The sequence below is a fragment of the Artemia sp. Qi Xiang Cuo genome, chromosome 19, assembly GCF_049724085.1.
Source record: "Artemia sp. Qi Xiang Cuo chromosome 19, ASM4972408v1, whole genome shotgun sequence".
NCBI lineage: Eukaryota > Metazoa > Arthropoda > Branchiopoda > Anostraca > Artemiidae > Artemia > Artemia sp. Qi Xiang Cuo.
The window spans coordinates 38,372,422-38,391,174 of NC_142812.1; the positions used below are offsets into that span (position 1 = coordinate 38,372,422).

General features: G+C 37.0%; 1 protein-coding gene across 2 annotated transcripts in view; it reads right to left on the reverse strand.

Moving 5' to 3' along the window:
* jing (AE binding protein 2 jing) overlaps window positions 1–18,753 on the reverse strand; it is a 139,479-nt gene that overhangs the window by 46,944 nt on the left and 73,782 nt on the right. For both annotated transcript variants that reach the window (XM_089104888.1, XM_089104889.1), the window contains 3 exons: window positions 15,922–16,529; window positions 9,785–10,098; window positions 1,857–2,057 (listed from right to left, as the gene is read on the reverse strand). In XM_089104888.1, coding sequence (XP_088961014.1) covers window positions 1,857–2,057; window positions 9,785–10,098; window positions 15,922–16,529 — 1,123 coding nt within the window. The remainder of the gene's footprint in view (window positions 1–1,856; window positions 2,058–9,784; window positions 10,099–15,921; window positions 16,530–18,753) is intronic.

Below are 18,753 nucleotides of genomic sequence, written 5' to 3' on the forward strand. Positions count from 1 at the left end.
TATGGAGGATCCTTCTACTATTGGGATTACTATATTTCCTTCCATTTTTATGACTTTTTTGTAATAATTTCAAATACTATTTTGGTAAATTCTTACTTCATAATACTCGCAGAAATATTGCTAAAAATTGATGGCTGCCCAACAAATTCTGTCCAACAAAAAAGCCATACTGCCGAGCAAAAAAAGAAAAGGACACATATTTTGGACACTTTAAATAAAAATGATTATTTTGTGTCCGAAATCTTTTACTGATCAGTCAAATGCGATCACAAATGGAGATAAATTGCAGACAGAGAAGATAACCGGTTTAATATAAGGTATGACTACTTTGATATAGCATTGAGATATGTTACTAGAGCTCTGTATGGGACCATCAGGTGTTGAGGGGAAGGAGTACATTTACGAGCAAATCATTTAGTATATATATTTGGAAATAGTCTACAATAAGGAATTGAGTAGTATGTTCACCTTGTCCCTATGTTAGCAATGGATTCTCGTATATATTGACCCCAATGGCCTGAGAGACAAACAATTTGGGGGATAGAGTCGAAAGGGTACTTATTTAGAATCCAGTAAACACGCGATAAGTGAAGTTTCGTTAATGATAATGAAACAAAACAAAATAGGATGAAAACATAATAGTTCAGAAACAAATTTGGCTATATATTTGCACATTAGGGGGCGGGGTGGAGGTAAAGCATAGCATATATTAAATACGTAACCTAACCTAACCTAGGTACCTTTTTTGCCCCTTCAACCTCAACAAACTAAAGTTTAAATCGTTGTCACGGAGTGAGCAATACCTCACTAGGTAGTAAAAAACTGTTTTTCATATAGCATCTTTGAGATTTCGACGCGGTCTTTCCCGCGTCTTTACGGGATTCTAAACTAGTACCGTCGAAAGTTCCAGGGAATGGGAAGAGGCTAAGTGGACATTCAATTTTCAGTTTACTCCATTTTGGTCCATATTAATCTACTACTGTGAGGGCCTGTTAGACGACAGGCACAGAAGAAGAAAAAACATAATATAATCTTTCTTGAGGATCAGAGAAAAGTTGATTCAATCCCTCCCTCTTCCAAAACCAATTTCGAAGTCATCTTAACCCCCTCGCCAAAACACCGATTTTTAATGTGCCATAATGATATTTGTTTTAGTAGAATCACAGATATATTGTCTTCATACCTTTCTTTTATAATTTGCTTCAAAGGTTTAGCAAATCCAATGTAACATAGCCTACAAATAAGCTTATTTAATTAGATTTTCAACAATAATCATGCCTATACAAATATCCCAGAGAATAGAACACGTGAAACATAAAAATTTGTCTTTTTTTGGCAACTGACCTTTTTCAAAAGAACTCCCAACTTACAGAGACCGCATACTCAGAAATGTCGATTTCCATGACCATACTTCATGAACTCCCGGATTTTTTATTTTGTAAACTCTTGTTGAATATCTCAGCTCTTTAGGGTTATCTCTACTATATTACGATCAAAGACAACACAGATTTGTAATGACCACTTCTTTTTATTTGCGACCATACTCTTGTCTTTAAAACATGTGAAGTTCTAGGGTTCCCACGTTCAAAAATCATGTATACCAGCAGTGGCGCTTGCCACTTGGGGCGTAAACGATGAATGGTGCAGAGGCAAGGTGTGGCAGAACAAGTAATGCTCCAAAGTGTACACATGGCGGCACAGTGTAAAACCTCTCATACATTTTTTAAACACGGGAGTGTAAAATACTTCTAATTATCTCATCCATCTGATAAACCTTAGGTACGCCCTAGGTTACGACACAGTTCTGTATAATATCCAAGCTTTTGGTCATTATATAAAATAAATAAGGGATGTACCTGAGATCCGAATCTGAGTCCACAGCCATCAACAATACAACTAAAAGGTTTAAGACACGAAGGTTTACAATCCACATGGAAAAGGACATGTCGTTCAAGCCAGTTTCGACACTTGGAAGACCTTCCTTGCACTCGACACCCTGCCCACTGACAAGTGAAATTTCCATACGACTGCTCTGACTCTCCATTAATATGCTTTAACTGAAATGGATTATTAAAACATAAATAAATTGAGTATAAATTGAACTTATAAAGGCTAGTATGTATTTTTGTAAGGTAGGTATTCCTTCGGGGGGGGGGGGCTACCATTTCGAACAACCGTCACAAGCATTAAACGTCATTTCGTCGACAAGGAAAATCCGTCAGAACCAATAACCGTCAGAACGTCGACAGTCACAATCACTACCCGTCAGAACGTCGACGTTCTGATGGCTAGTGGTTCTGAGGGATTTTCGTTATAAAAAAATTTACAAGTTTATAGAATGATAATAAGTATAGCTTTGTTTGCTTAAATATTGGGAAAATCTGGCTTTTATGAATAAATCCTACGGTACTTGGGTATTATATAATATACACTCGAGAAGTGAAATTTGGTCAATGCTAATAAAATAAAACAAAATATAACAAAAATAAAGTACTTTAGTAACAAAATTATGAAAACTATCACAAAAAATTATAAAAGGGTGGCCGCCCAGAGCGCATTATGCTAAAAACATAACCTAAAATAACCAGAGCGCATTATATTAAATACATAACCTAAAATAACCAAACCTAACCTAACCAAAATACCAACTAAATATTTAGTTAAACTATAGCTATAATGTAGTTTCCCAATGAGCCGAGATAATTGTCTGGTATGGACAGGGTAAAAACTGGGCATTGTCTCATCTTCGTGATACAAGTTCTCGAGTTTGTATTATATAATGAACAAGTACCAATCCTACTATTTCTAATGTTCAGAAATATAAAATTCAAGCTACGGCAAATACTTGTACTTTCCAATATTGAATTTTTTTGCACTGTTTGAACCAGTTATTGCATTGAAATACATAAACGACACAGTTCCTTTTACAGAAATGTGCTGCTTAATTCACCAACACCAAAACATAAAGGCGACTAACTCAGAAACCATAAAAAAATCAAATGTTTAGTTTCATGTAGACTCAATTAGACTCGTTCAGACCAGTCTAAAATACCATAATTAATCACAAAGTCTTAAGGTCAAAGTAACGCAGCAAAAAAGAGGAAAAGCTATGATTAAACTCTTTTTCTTGATTCGATTTCAACATTTTTTCTTTACTCGAACAACATTACCGAGATGATTCGAAAAATGCAAAAACGATCGCGGCTAGACAAAATCTCTTTTTCCTTTAATTTGGTGCAAAACCAACTGAAGGGATGGGTACTTAGTCGCTTGATTTACAATAAGACAGTAGGAACTGCCAGAGACTCAGAGTGGTATACTCTTACTATTGACATTGCAAAACCCCTCGCTACTACCTTCCAGCCAACAAAAACAAGACAGGCCTAATCCAATTTCAATGTTCACTAGCAGAAGGACATTTAGCAATTTGTATGCAATTCCTTTAGGCTTTTTAAAGTTTCAAGTTACACTGATAGGCCGTGGTTTTACCCTCTTTAAAAATAAAATAAAAAACTATTAGGGGGAGACAGGCTTTTGTTACCAAGATATTTGATTTCTGAGAGTACATGCCTAAATATGGGATGATCTTTATAAAGAAGGCCGTGGCTGAAATTCGTCCGCATTATTTGGTCAGAATAACGTCTTTTTCCAATGAAAGTTCTTTTGTCTTATAGCCACCACGCTCAAGATCTTGTATCGTGAACATGAGACAATATCCGGTTTTCATGGTCTTTATACTAGACAATATTAGCTTCGGGTTGGTGGGAAACGACATTGTAGCTATATTTTAATTAAATATTTAGTTGGTAATTTGGTTTGGTTAGTTTAGTTTAGGTTATGTATTTAATAATAATGCGGTCTAGGCTTGGTATCCATAATTCTTTGTTGTAGTTTTTATAATTTTGTTGATAAAATATTATATTTTCATCATATTTTGTTTTATTTCATTTGCATTAACCAAACTTTACTTCTCGACAGAACTTGAGTGAGGTGGCTATAAGACACAAGTACCCCTGTTTCTTAAAAATTTTCCAGCACTTGCTTACCATACAGAATAATTAATGAAATATAAATTATAGTATACTTATCTCAAATGAAAATTGAGAGAAATTTATTATTTTGCTTCTTCCTATTTTTGGAGAAGCAAAATAATAAATCGTATCTTTAGAGAAATGGGATGGAGCAGAAGCGTGCGTAGTTGAATTGGTCTTTGGTGGTTTGCTACTGTGGTGAGTTGTTAGTAGTAATAGTAGCAGTATCTTTAGAGATGCAGATACAGACTCCAAAATCCGATTCCAATCACTACCTTGTAAAAAGTGCATAAGATTCCCCCTAAAGATTACATCCTGGATATCTACTAAGATTAAAGGCTATCTAAGGATTAAACCCTGGCTATCTACAATATACTCCCACTGGACCTCCTTGGTGGTTTCAGGAAACAAGGCAGGAATTGGAATCGACGGGCCATCGACTGTGGGCAGGCATTCATGGAGCCGAACATGTCACCGGATCTTGAGCGCCATGATTAGCAGAAGCTTGGATTATGTTGAAAGTACAAGTATGTCCCAATTTTTTTTCCTTAAAGTAATAGGTATGTAATAGGCTAAACCGTCGGTAACGTAACTGCCTAAACTAATGTTAGCCTAAACATCATTTTACTCCTCTAAGCCCTCCTCCGACTTTATACACATGTCTCATGTATAGCCAATACAAAGCCGAAGTGAATCCGACAGAGCTAGGTAGTCTAACGGTGATACAGCAACACCGATGGATATGCTAACTAGAACACATGTAAGGAATGCATGACATGTACGGGTAGGCCCGTAGGCAAGAGAGAGGGGGCTTCGGCGATATCCTACGTATTGTTATATAATTTACGTGTTATTTTTCTTAAGAAGATGGGACATAGTCCAATCCCAAAGTCATCGTTAAGACCGGAAAACAATAGTGCAAGATTTTGTCGTCAGATAAAGGAAATAATAGCATAAAGCAGGTACACCAAATATATTTCCTGTGGTGGATTTCTTTGAATAAAGTTTTATGAAAATTTACAAGGACCTATGTATAAGTATGTTGATCTAGCCTACTAAGAACAAATACAGCTTCTATTTAATTATGTTCTTTTCCTTCCTTCCCTCTTTCCTTTTTTTTTGCTGCTAGGCCAAGCCAAAGGGAATGGGATACTAACAAAAGTTGCATATCCGGCGATTTAACGTCTATTGATAAAGAACTACTAGTGCCACTAATAATGTAGTGTCTCGCGACTTCGTTAAAAAGTCAAAATTTCAAAGAAAATTTGATAACTGAGATAATGAATCTACAATATTATAGGATTGCAGCTGAAATAATTGGTCGGCATTTTATGCTTTCAAGAGCTATTAGGAGCCAAAATCCAGTCTCACCAATTAGGCCTGGGTTAGCTTGGTGCACTCTAGGCTGGTTAAGATCGCTAGTTGAATTTAAGCTCGTAGAGCTATTGACAACAGAAATTTGCCTTATTTACCCTCCACTAAATTCTAAAATATCTGAAAGAACAAGTGAGTGCTGAACAAAATCGCCAAACGCTAGATGGAATTGGTTCTTTTTTGTTTCTTTTTTGGCGCCACTTTTATAAGTTTCCTATATTCTTTAGCCTAAGCTACAGCTGCTAATGGAGCGGTGTTCCTTTTAAATTTCGAATCCACATTCTGCTTGTATGCCAGCGTTTTTTAAATCAAACATCTTCTTTCATTTTGGACAATTTTTCCATTAATCATTAGAGCATACCCTTTGCTATTCCTGATTGTGACATTACACTGCCCAAGATTTATAGGCCCTAAACTCTTAGCTTTTATAAATAATGAAACTCAATTTAATACAAACCAAAAATGGAAAAATTGAACAGAAAATCGGATTTAATCCAAACATGTTGCCACCATTTCGAACATATGGCGGGTATATATCGCCGGAAGTGGTTTCTTTCAATGTAAAAGAGACATTTCCGGCATTTTACAAGAATATTAGCATTTGCTATCTTGAATTCAGAGTATAATCCTGTTTTTCAAATATAGAAACAATTTCGCCAAATTTTCACTTTAGCTTACGTTTCAGACTAGAAGACAACAACGTTAGACTTAAAATCAAATATTCCAGTGGAATTGAATAGAAATGAAGCGGACTAATTTTTTTTCTTATAACAGACGCAGCATTTCTCCAGATATTCTTTGCGACACTCTCTTTGTGGGAATTCTGATAAAAAGAGATTTTTCTTTGACTTAATTTCTGATCTCCGCAGATTGGAATTCAAAATAACAATATAATTTTAGCTTCATTAAGACCACCCATGGCCTGTAATACCACCCGTGGCAGATATTTTCACAAGAGGTACCGTTACAGGTGAATCAGCGAGGCTTTTTGTCAAGATCCAAACTAAAAATGAATGTCAAAAAGCGCCAAGTTTTCTTTTAAACGGGGTAGAACACTGTCTTGACCAGCCTACATATAATTCTTGGCCCATATTCAAGTGTAATAGCCCCCGGATACATAGCAATTCTAATTTCACTCGTTTTAGGCTAGACAAGAAATAAATATAAATTGCAATAGAACAGAATTCTAATATTGCCGTTTCGTCAAATCAATCAGTTCAGAAGAAACAAGCCATAATGAGTCGAGTCTCAGCTAAGTTCCCTTCTCTCTACCTCTCTCGGGAGCTTTAAAATCAAAGGGGTTCCATTTTTTGCTAGCTTTAATTTCAAAAGACCGCCCCCTCAAGAGTAACTAGGGAACAGCATACAAAGATTAGCAATACATAATAGCAACATCTGCTGTTTCAACGATTAAATTCACTCTTATAAAATGATGTAAAAGCCTCGTACTGCGTACAAAAATATTTAAAGAGGACGTGCTCGAAATTTCTCACGCTCAAAAGAGCCATAAAATATGATACTATTAAAACTAAAGGTAACTTCCGAAACACACTGAATCAAATTTTAGTAAAAAATTAAATTAGTAATATATTGAGAACAGAAAAGGTTACTCTTACTTATTCCAATAAAAATAAGTTACAACCGATTTCATCTTTTTTCTGAAGAATATATTGATGGTGCAGGAAATTCTCTTAGTCAAAACACATCTAAGATATCACAAGAGTAAAACATATCTGTTACCGTGAATATCCGAAATACCTTTTTTTCTCCTTGGATTCAGTCAGCGTTACCGGTCAACTTTTTCAGTTTTATGCAAGGTTTGATGGTTACAGGTTCGGTTTTTAACCCAATTTCTGAGATTTATAACCTAATTTAATCTAACCAAAGTTTAACTTTTACCACAAAGCTTGCTTAAGATTGAAAAAGCTGATACGTAAAACTAATTGAGTCCAAGCAGAGGAAAAGGAATTTCGGACATTCACCGGTGAATGTCGATATTAACTTGATTTCGGACATTCACAGTAATATATCCACTGCTGTGAATAAAATGGGTCATTCAAACTTCAGCAACAGTTTCCTCTAAATCACTTATATAGAATTTTTTTCCTCGAGTAATAGGGTAGTCACGCAAATTGTGCCAATTGATGTCGGCTGAGAAACACCTAGATGTATATCTTTTTATCTGTCACAATTCAAAGTGAATACGAAGTATGATTTTCCATTAGACCGGGAAATTTCGAACTGTACTTGTTATGGTGGTTCCGCTTTCGCAGAAAGATACTATTTAACCCCGATTGATAATATACTTACTCTATCTTAAATACTGAATGGAAAATGCTGCCTTAAATGAGTGAAATGCTGAGTGAATGACTGATGCAATAGCCTTTAAATAAAACAAATCAGGAGCATCCCCTTATCCATGGCAGATTACCCTGGTCACTCGCTCTCCAAAGAGCACTCTTTCTATACTGACTAAATAATTCAAGCTCAAATTATGTTTTTACAAAACTGTGGTAGATGTGGATATGTGCTGACGACGCGTTTTCTATTTTTAAATCTATTCTAGTATTGGGATGGATATACGGTATCGTGACCCCTCTCAACTGTAAAGAAGAAGCGTGAGCTATCTGGACACAATACGAAATTAAAATATTTACTAAAACTGAAGTTCTTTGTGTAAAGTGGCATAATTTCAACAGGATAGACTTCAACAACAACAATAGGTGCATTTTCGATCTCTGGTGGTGTCTCAGTTCTCTGTTCTCTGTTCGTCTTATTTGATGTTTTCGTTGGCCGGCGAACTGAGAACCGAGAACTGTGAGCGTTTTTCTTCATATTTCTCTGGCGAAGAGCACCCACCAGAGAACTGGCGTCTGAAGTCAGTTCGGTCTCTGTTAAGATAGAAAAAAATTCGGTTGCTAGAAATAAAAACTGTAGCAAAGAAATAGATAAGTGTTGCTATTTACTATTTTTGCTTTTATAGTCTATGCTCTAGCTCAATTAAGCAATTAGTTCTTATAAGCACATGTCTACAACTATTTTTTAGGCCACTTGATGAGAATTTTACGTTAAGGAATGGAAATCAGTGGCTGTCCAAAAATATTTAATAACCTTTATTTAATTCGGCCATCAGTAAGTTGATGAAAGTTCCCTTATTAGTTTTCATGGGCATTGGTTAAAAGGGCAGAGCCAAGCAGACATTTTAGAGATAATTTGGAATATAGGACCATAATGAGATAGGCTAGAATGGCGCTTTTAAATTTGACGCCTCATCTTCCTTGATTTCCGTTTTCAATCACAGTTCTCTGGCGTAGCAGAGAACTGAGAACAGCGAAAAAAAGATCTTTTTCGTCAAACCAGAGACATGAGAACTGAGAACAGAGAACTATGACCAGAGATCGAAAACACCTAATAACAAAAAACCACATTCACAAACACACACACACAAAAGAAAAAAAAAATATATTTCTTTTTGAGTGGTAATAATGCATATATGGTACGTGTTTCTCTATTGGCTTAACTGCTTGTTATCTTCTACCAACAAAAATTAACTTCCGAGTTAATAGTCTTGAAGCTGGTATCTCTTTTTCCTTCTCCTGCTAAATTCCATAGATACCAGAAGATACAGATTTTAGCTGTTTACACACAAAGGTCAAGGTTATTTAAACAGACGAAAACGCTAAACTTTACAATGCACTTGGTCCTCACTTTGAATGATGAATTTTGCATCTGTTATTATAGAGGTCTTGGCAAAAAAGTCTTTACAATTAGAGCCATTCCTAGGGTTGGCGGTGCCCAGGGAAAAATTAATTACAGCACCCCTCCCGTCTCGAATATAAGTTAAAACGTCGAATCAAAGTGGACAACCCCCCCGCCACTTCCCCCAGCTGCGGTGTTCGGGGCAGTTGACCCGGCTGCCAATCCCCCCCCCCCCTTCTAGACACGGCCCTGATTACAATGAAGATGAACAGATAGCGAAAAAACCGCCATGACCGCATTATATTAAATATGTAACCTAAACTAACCTAACCAAAATACCAACTAAATATAACTACAACGTAGTTTCCCACCGAGCTGAAGCTAATATTGTCTGGTATAAAGACTATGAAAACCGGTTATTTTCTCGTGTTCGCGATAAGATCTTGAGTGCGGTGGCTATAAGACAAAGGTACCAGAAAAATATACGTATCCTCATACATACTCGTCTTAAGCTTATTAAAATGTCAAAAATTCAAAAATACGCTCCTAGTCGTGTGTTTATACCCTTTTTCTTGACGTTGTAAGAGAAGATTTTCTTTGACTTGACTTATCACTTATTCGCCTTTTTTAATATCAGTTAAACACTTGCAACACAAGAGAACCTAAAGGGATAACCTTACCTTAATATGATCTAATAATGCTTCTTTGGTTGAAACATTTTCGTTGCATCCTTCCCAACGACAAATTACTCCTCTCTTTTGCACCCAAGAATTTCTAACAGGTTTTAAAACCGGTTTAATTTCATGCTTTTGCACCAAAAAACTATCACTTATTTCCACTTCAATATTCACCAGATCGAGCTCTGTGGCACCTCCAGTGTTGCCACTAACTGAGTTAATAAGGTCAGGTAAACTGAGATCTCTGGAGGGAGATGAACTGGCAAAACAAGAGTCCTTCTCCACTAGGCACTTGGAAGATAAGGAATTGTTTCTCCCTAGAAAGAATAAATAATGCGTTAACAGACCGTAAGAATTATATTATTCTGTAAGTACGTAGGCCGGGGAGCCCTCGAGCATATCTAAGGAAATCCTGAAAATTGTAGTATGCTCTCAAATTTTCATAAAAAGTTGGTGTAATACCAACTTTGGTTGTATTAAAAATTTCACCCCCTACCTGGGGACTAGGAAGAAAATAAATTTTTGCTACCTATATATATATATATATATATATATATATATATAGGTAGCAAATATATATATATATATATTATTAGACAGAGATAGTCATCGGCAGATGAAGATCACTGCTTGTTCTTTGTGAATTTTGTTTGTAAACTTTTATTTATTCGCCATAGAAAGGCAGCGTGGTCTTAAAAAAAAAATACCACACCATTATTATGTATCTTCATAGCCGTCATATAAAAATAAAAGACGGAGCATCAACAAAAGAAAAAAGAGAAAAACAACAATAAACACAAGAAATAACAGTTACAAAACACAACAAATACATTCTACAATGACATTTGAAGTGCGAGTCACTACTTTCTCATTTGGGGGGGGGGCAGGAAAAATGTTATGACATTACTATTTAAAATTTTAGCAAACTCATGATTTGACATGGCGAGCCAGATAAGTCTAGAAACTGGAAAAAAGTCCAGTGATCAAGGGCGTCTCCGAAGGGGGGGGGGGGCCCCCTCCCCAAATTTTTTGCGAGAATTTCGGCAGAAATTTTGCAAAATTCTTGATTTCTGCAGAAAATTCGGCATAAATCAGGCAGCGTTTCGGTAAATCTACGAAGATACCCCGCCCCCAATAAAATGAGCCTCGGGACGCCTCTGCTAGTGGTATCTTTGTATATAAGACCAAATTTCGTATCTGGCACTTTATCTTGAGCACCTAAGAGCCTCAATAGTTTTATTTATTTATTCTCTGGGATACATTTGCATTGGCATATTCGTTTCATAAAAGATATAAGAGACCATCAATAATTACGGCTGCTGTAATTTAAAAGGTATGTGAGGATTTCTGCCAAGCTGGGAATTACTGTCCGTCCCTTTAAATCAAGTGCACGCTCAATCGGTCTGTCCAATCTGTTTAACCACATAATATATGGCTCTTAAAATAATAGGAAGTTACAGTTTTTTTTATGTCAATACTACAAGGTCACGTCAAGGTCAACGTCAAAACTACATAAAGTAATATTGTTCCATTACACACTTAATGTTTAGTAATGAAAGTGAGACAAGCGGTTGAATACGTCAAGCCTGGACTTAATCAGGGCTGTGTTTCATGGTTCCATTGTAGCTGAACCCCCGTATAACTGAACTCCCGTGCAACCGAACCCCCGTGCAACTGAGCCCCCGTGCAACTGAACCCCCGTGCAACTGAACCCCCGTGCAACTGAGCCCTCGTGCTACTGAACCCTCATGCAACTGAACCCTCGTGCAACTCAACCGCCGTGTAACTGAACCCCCATGTAACTGAAGCCCCGTATAACTAAACCCCCTTGCAACTGAACCCCCGTGCAACCGAACCCCCGTGCAACTGTTCCCTCGTGCTACTGAACCCCCTTTAACTGAACCCTCGTGGCACTCAACTCCCGTGCAACTCAACCCCATTTAACTAAACCCCCGTGCAACTCAACTCCCGTGCAACTCAACCCCATTTAACTAAACCCTCGTGTAACTGAACAACCATGTAACTGTAACTGTGTAACCATGTAACCATGTAACTGTGCGTTAACAGAACACAACTGATGAGCGAAAAGTGATGAAAGAGAGGGGTAATACCGAACTCTCAGCTACCATTCTTGGGAGACATCTGACAGTTTATAAGTGACCATGGAATTCCTGTGTTGTTTTAAAGTCACTTTTCTGTGAATAGGCAGCGTGGCGGCAGAGTGCACCTGCCGACGATAAATCACGTCAGTCCAGTTTTTGTCAGGAAAAAATTACTCAGTGATAATTTATTGCTCCCGCTAGCATTATGCGCTTCTAGGTCCGGGCCTAGGGACCTAGTGGTAAATCCAGGCCTGAGCGTGCGCATATTTCCTTTTAGTGAATTGACTTTCCCTTTAAGCACTCTCTGAAAGTTCCAACTTAATACACAAATACCTTTTTGAGATATGCCATTTTGAAAATGCATATAGTGTCTTATGATTTAGTTCAAGTTCCACCTCAAATACCTCATTCTATCAAATTTTCAACTCGATATGCGTAGTCTTAATAGTCCTAGTTTAATAGTAGCAGAGGTCGCAGTAGGAGCAGTAGAAGTAATAATAGTGTTGAATTAGTAGTAGTAGTAGCAGTATTAATAGCAATAGTCGCAGGTAGATGTCCCAGAAGTTTCATCTTGATACGCTAAGCTGTTCCAAAAATAATTGCTGATACGCCTGTATCAGCAGTTTGTATGTTATTGCAAGTTACCAATTTTTAAAATTTAAGGTTTTTATAGAAGGGATGATCGTAAAAACTTTGAAGGAGGCTCATTCGATTGGAAATTGAAAGTTCAAGTTCAATTTCGAAGAATCAAAGGTAATGACAGGACAATCAGCCTTTCCCTCTTAACCGACAACCCCCTCCCATACATCCGATCAAAATAAAAATAAACATTTTGTTCAAAATAGTCTGAAGATCAAATAACCATGCCTTTGGGGTTAACAACACCACCAGCAGCATCTGGGGCAAGGGCTGTAAGTTAAGCTAGTTGTTCATTGCTATCACATAAGGTTTTTGTTGAAAAAAATTGTATATGAACTTTGGGGGGGGGGCTCATTCGACTGGAAATCAAAATTTCCAGTGCACTTTTTCAGAGTTAAAAGTGATCGGAGGGCTTCCACCCCACCCTATTTTTCCCCCAAATACATCCAATCTAAATTTCGGGACGGACATTTTATTTACAACAGTTTAAAGGTTAAATAAATATACCATAGCTAAATAACTATGGTTCATAACCCTATTGTGTTTTACCCAATGTACGGTGGTTGAGTTGCACAAGAGTTCAGTTGCACGGGGGTTCAGTTACACAGGGGTTCAGTTAAATGGGATTGAGTTGCACGAGGGTTCAGTTAAAGGGGGTTCAGTAGCACGAGGGTTCAGTTGCACGGGGATTCAGTTTCACGGGGGTTCAGTTGCACGGGGGTTCAGTTGCACGGGGGTTTGGTTGTACGGGGGTTCAGTTACATGGTGGTTCAGTTACACGGTGGTTCAGTTACACGGGGGTTCAGTTACACGATGGCTCAGTTACAAGAACACCGTTTTTCATTCCCGTTTACGGACAATATTTTCACAGACTTCGTTCTAAGGAACACAATAAAAGCTGTGAGAGAACATGGTATTTTTTCTACGGGAAAGTAAAATTCTCCACGATTAAGGTTATGCCAGTGACTAAAGCGTCCTACGCAAAAGTGTTGGTGAAGCGAATGAAGTTCAGTATGATGAGATTGAGAGGCTTGAATCCAATGTTAATAGCGAGAACATTGACCAAGGTTACTTAGCGTTACCTAACACGATGTAAAATTCAGGGAAGATGAGAAAATAGAATACACAAAAGGCAGTGTTTTTCCAAAGTTAGAAAGTGTAGAAAAATAGGAATACAGGCAGAAGAAATAAGATATGACAAACAAGCAATGGTAATGCCTGCTGTTAAAGTATGGTTCTGAAACATCGGAGCTTCGCAACAATGAAGAAGATAGGGCTAGATTTTTTTCAAAAGAATAAATATCTATGCACATGCCTGGAAGGGGGGGTCATCAGGGGAGGGGGCATACACTAAAGCTCTGAATACAGTGGGTTGGAGGAGGATCATCGGTTTAATATGGTTTGGCACTGCGATTAGCTGTAAATAGTGGAAACAATTTTCAAAATATTCATAATGTACTAAATAAATGAGTGAATGTTCTTTCTATAACAACAGCTAATAACAAGTAGAACTCAGCACTAATACAAAACAATGAGGTGTATTTGAGGCAAGAAATTTACCAGTTTTGGATATAAAAGCAAATCAACTTCTCTAAAGGGCTGGGCACAAGTAGCTGATTTCGGGAACTGATTTCCAAATCAGCGCCGATTTTAAAAGAAATCAGCGTCAATTTGAGCTTGAAAAATTTTCTAGTTTTCGGCGCCGATTTACAAAATCAGCGCCGATTGTCATCATGACCATCACAAGAAATAGGGATACAAATAAACAGTCAGACAGAGATGTCTGTGGTGAAAAACACCGCTAATGAGCTGAGAACTAAGCTGAGATCAATCATGCAACTATTAATAAACTCCAGTTGACTATTTGTGTCCATGATTTTTTGTTTTGAAAATTTCGCGCAATAATTTTTTCTTTCAACCAATTTTTCCTACCGCTATCGGTAGTCCACTGATGCTGAAATCGGATTGTGACTCTACTTCAAAGGAGACAGGAAATGATGATAAGATTGTCTTCAAAGTCTTTCAAAGATGACTACAAAACGCAGTTTACAGCAAGTTCTAGTCAGCGTGTCGAAATTTGCTGACCACTTATCTGAACTAAACAATAGAAGCGGAAAGACTAGAGTCGACCCGATCCCGATTCTTAAATCAATACCTTTGAGAAAACAAATGTTTTGATTTTGAATAGCAGACTAGCAGTTTGTGGATTGCAAGGAACCCGGACACACTATTTGCCTGCAAATGAATTTCAGGTACTTGTGCATAATACGGGCCCACCGCTATATACTGTATCACGGAAAAGAGAGAAGAAACCAGCCAAACGGGTATTTCAATAGAAAAATGGAATGCAAAGCGTGGCTTTCATTGCGTTTACGACAGTTAAACTGTTGTTTTTTGGGGTTTAGGGAGGGGGGAAGGTACCTAAGTTAGGTTAGGTTACGTATTTATTATATGCTATGCTTTACCCCCACCAATGTGCAAATATATAGCCTCAATTTGTTTCTAAACTATTATATATTCATCCCATTTTATTATATTTCATTAGCATTAACCAAACTTGACTTCTTTTGTGGACCCGTATAATGCACAAGTACCGAATTTCATTTAAGTTGCAGGAAAAAACCAGTCGCTTCTACAACTGTAACGCAGAACACTCAATTTAGTTCCTATAAATTGTTTTTTAGTTAATTGTTTTTTTCTACGAAAAAATGTATGCAAATTGAAGAACCTATTTACTTTTTCTGAGGCGGATAAGCACGCGTGTGTGCTTGAAGAGTCTATTATGTTCATTCTATGATTTTTATAATTGTAAAAAAACGCTTAATAATTTTTCATACAATTTTCTAGTCTCTCACAGTTTTGAGCAATTCCCCCGCCTGACGATATCAATTATGATTGATACGCAAACCGTTTAAACCCCTGTCTATATTTCTTGATCATATTTTCATCGTTGAAAAGACAAATCGTCAAATTGCTGCCTAACATCTGTGAATAGCACAAACAAGTTTTAACCTCAGGCGAAAACGGTACATTAAGTATATAAAAATGGTCATCATAGGTCATAAAGCTTGGAACAAACCACGATTGTAGACAAAAATAATGATGATCAGAGTTAACAGTACGATAACTTGGTCAAGATCCTTGCGCTTGGTATAAAGATGAAAACAACATACCAGGGAAAGGGTCTCAGTTTTCTTTTCTGTTCGTTTCAGTTTTCATTCATTTACGCATATTAATTACTGTTGTTTTTAATTTTGGCTTATTATATTATCTTATTTCAACTGGTTTTACGGTTTAGTATAGCTATTTGCTTTTCTTTGCAATTTTTTTTTAAATTTGTTCTTGTTTTGTTTTTAAATAATATCATGTATTTTCAATTGTGAATAGCAATTCACTTACCTGAAGCGTTACGCAGAAGCCAAGAGAGATCATCTGTGTCCATAGGGAGCTCCAGTTTAGGAGAACATGGCTCCCTATCTTCCTTTTTGGTCCCCTGAGTCGATTTATACAATGCAATCCATTTACTAGAAGTTTTTGACTGAAATTTAAAATAATCAGTAATGCGTAACTGTTTGAACTTCCCACGCTTTAAATTTCGGCATTCACATCGATCGTTCCACGAATATGCGTTCAAAAAAGGATAGATTCCCCAGTCGACCCGTTCACGCGTCAATAACGCACATCGACACTTTTCAGGCATCTCGTTCACACTGAACAACTCTTTACCACAACTAGGATCAGAACTATGTCTTTTCCTCACATGAGCCACCATTTTCTCGTCCCCGTCCCATGTAGAACTTTGTCGCCAATTATAAACATCCGAATTTTTGTTGAGGTAAGACCAATTTTTCTGATAGCACTGACTAGGACTTGGTATGGGGGTGTGATCTTCATGGGATACAGATTCAAGAGGGGAATCCAAAGAAACGAGGGAATGAGGGGAAGTTGGCTCGGTGATGTCACTACCCCACGAGGATGCATCCGACGATACCAACGATGCTACTCCACTGCAAACGAAAAATCAGTAATTAATAATATTTCAAGTTAGTTGTTAAAAGAAAATATTTGACAAGTAAGCTTATAATGATCACATTACCAACTTGAAAACACTTTACACATCTAAATCTGGGAGTTCGGGGGGAAACAAATAACCTTTTATCACTGGGATTCACTGGATCGTACTTGATTGACTCTTCGCTTTATAGTTACAAGAATATTTACTGCAAATAAGGATTAATACCGGAAATTAAAAAGAAACTGGTTCCCACGGAACACTATAAAAACCAAATTTATCAATTCAAATTTATTCTCCAGTGAATCAAAGAGCATTATCCGAAATATTTAAGAAAAGACTAACAACTTGGTTGCCTCAAAATCAAACTGCCAACACCTTATTGAGTGGGGGGGGGTTGACCCCTCCACCCCAAAATGTCTGTCCAACTCGTAAAACGTATCAAAATGAAAATAAACAAATTTTTGATGCACTTTTTTTGCAAGCCCCCCCCCCAAAAAAAAATCCTGGATACGGCCCTGACAACCACCATTAAATTTTTAATTTGACTTTTTTTTTCGTCGCTTCTTTATAAGCTTGCTTAAATTGGCATGACATGTCATATTTTTAGCCATAAATTGCACTTTACGAGCAGTTAGGCTACTTTTTTAACTGACAGTTTTACTTTCTTGACTTATTTTAACGACGCTATAGATAAAATACTGCTTTAAATATAATTCAATTATTGAGATCGAACGTGAATTTGGTTTTAATTTAGACGCGCGTCTTAGTATTTTTCAATTTAAAGCGGCCCATACACTAGACTTATTATTATAGTCAATTTGGCAATTTGCATGTACCTAGCTTCAATGTTGTCACGAAACCATATCAAATACATCGGTGACTGGATCAGTGTTGCCAACGCTTTGAAATAAACTGTACCAGTTTTCCGATTAAAATGGCACCGCAAAAAAAGTAATTTGTATCATCGGAACAGCAGGTTAAAAATTCGCCATAACAATAAGAAAATTTTCAATAAACTAAAACTTGGACCACATATTTGAGTCTAAAAGGAGCAAATAAAACCTAAATGTATCGGAAAATCTGACTGTACCAAAACATTTCCAAATGTACTGCAGTGTACCAGGACCTCCAATTTGTACCAAAAACGGTGCAATTGTACCGAGTTGGCAACGCTGGAATGTATAGGATTTTGTTATGTCCGATTCGCATGCATGCTTAGCTAGGACATCAATGTATGATCAGCCCAAAGGGTGGTGTTCCAAAAATCAATGTATGGCTAAGCCCACGAGTGAGCAAGGATTTAAACTAGGCAGGCATTGGTTGCTGAATTGGTGGAAATAAAATAGCTAGGATATGGTACGTTTTACTGTTTTGGCCACGGTAATTTGAAATTTAAATTCTCCGATTACTTGTTACCTCAAAATTTTGCGATCACCATGAGACTACAAAAATTGAAACTCCATTGCACTCGTCAAAGTACAAACTTCAATATCTTATTATCAGATCATTAATCAAATCAAAACTGGTGAATTAATACAAAAAAGGATGAGATGACATAGTATCACAACAACACAGCCAATAAATATTAAAACATGAAACGGCACTTATTTAGAATCCAGAAAACGCGAGAAGTTAAGTTTGGTTAATGCTAATGAAATAAAACAAAGTATGATAAAAATATAATAGTTTAGAAACAAATTTGGGCTATATACTTGCACATTAGGGGGGGGCGGGGTAAAGCATAGCATAGATTAAATATGTAACCTAACCTAGGTACCATTTTTTTGCCCCTTCAACCCCCCCAAAAAAATAAAGTTTAAACATTTGTCACGGAGTGAGCAATACCCCACAAGCAGCGGAAACCTGTTTTTCATTAGGATTTCATTAGATTCTAGATGCGGTTCATCGCGTGTTTTCTGGAATCTAAATAAGTACCCATGAAACTTAAAAACAAAGTAAAGCAGAAAAAAGGTACTTATGTACTATTTGTAACACATGCGCCATATTATACAGGGAAAATGCTTAAGAAACTAGTCAAACGGGTTTCTTTCAATGGACAATTGGATTGGAAACCGTGGTTTGTCATTGCGATTACAATATTTAAACTATTATTTTTGGGGGGTTAGGGGGGGGGGAAGGTACCTAGGTTGGGTTAGGTTACGCATTTAATATATGCTATGTTTTACCCCCACCCCCTAATGTGAAAATATATATCC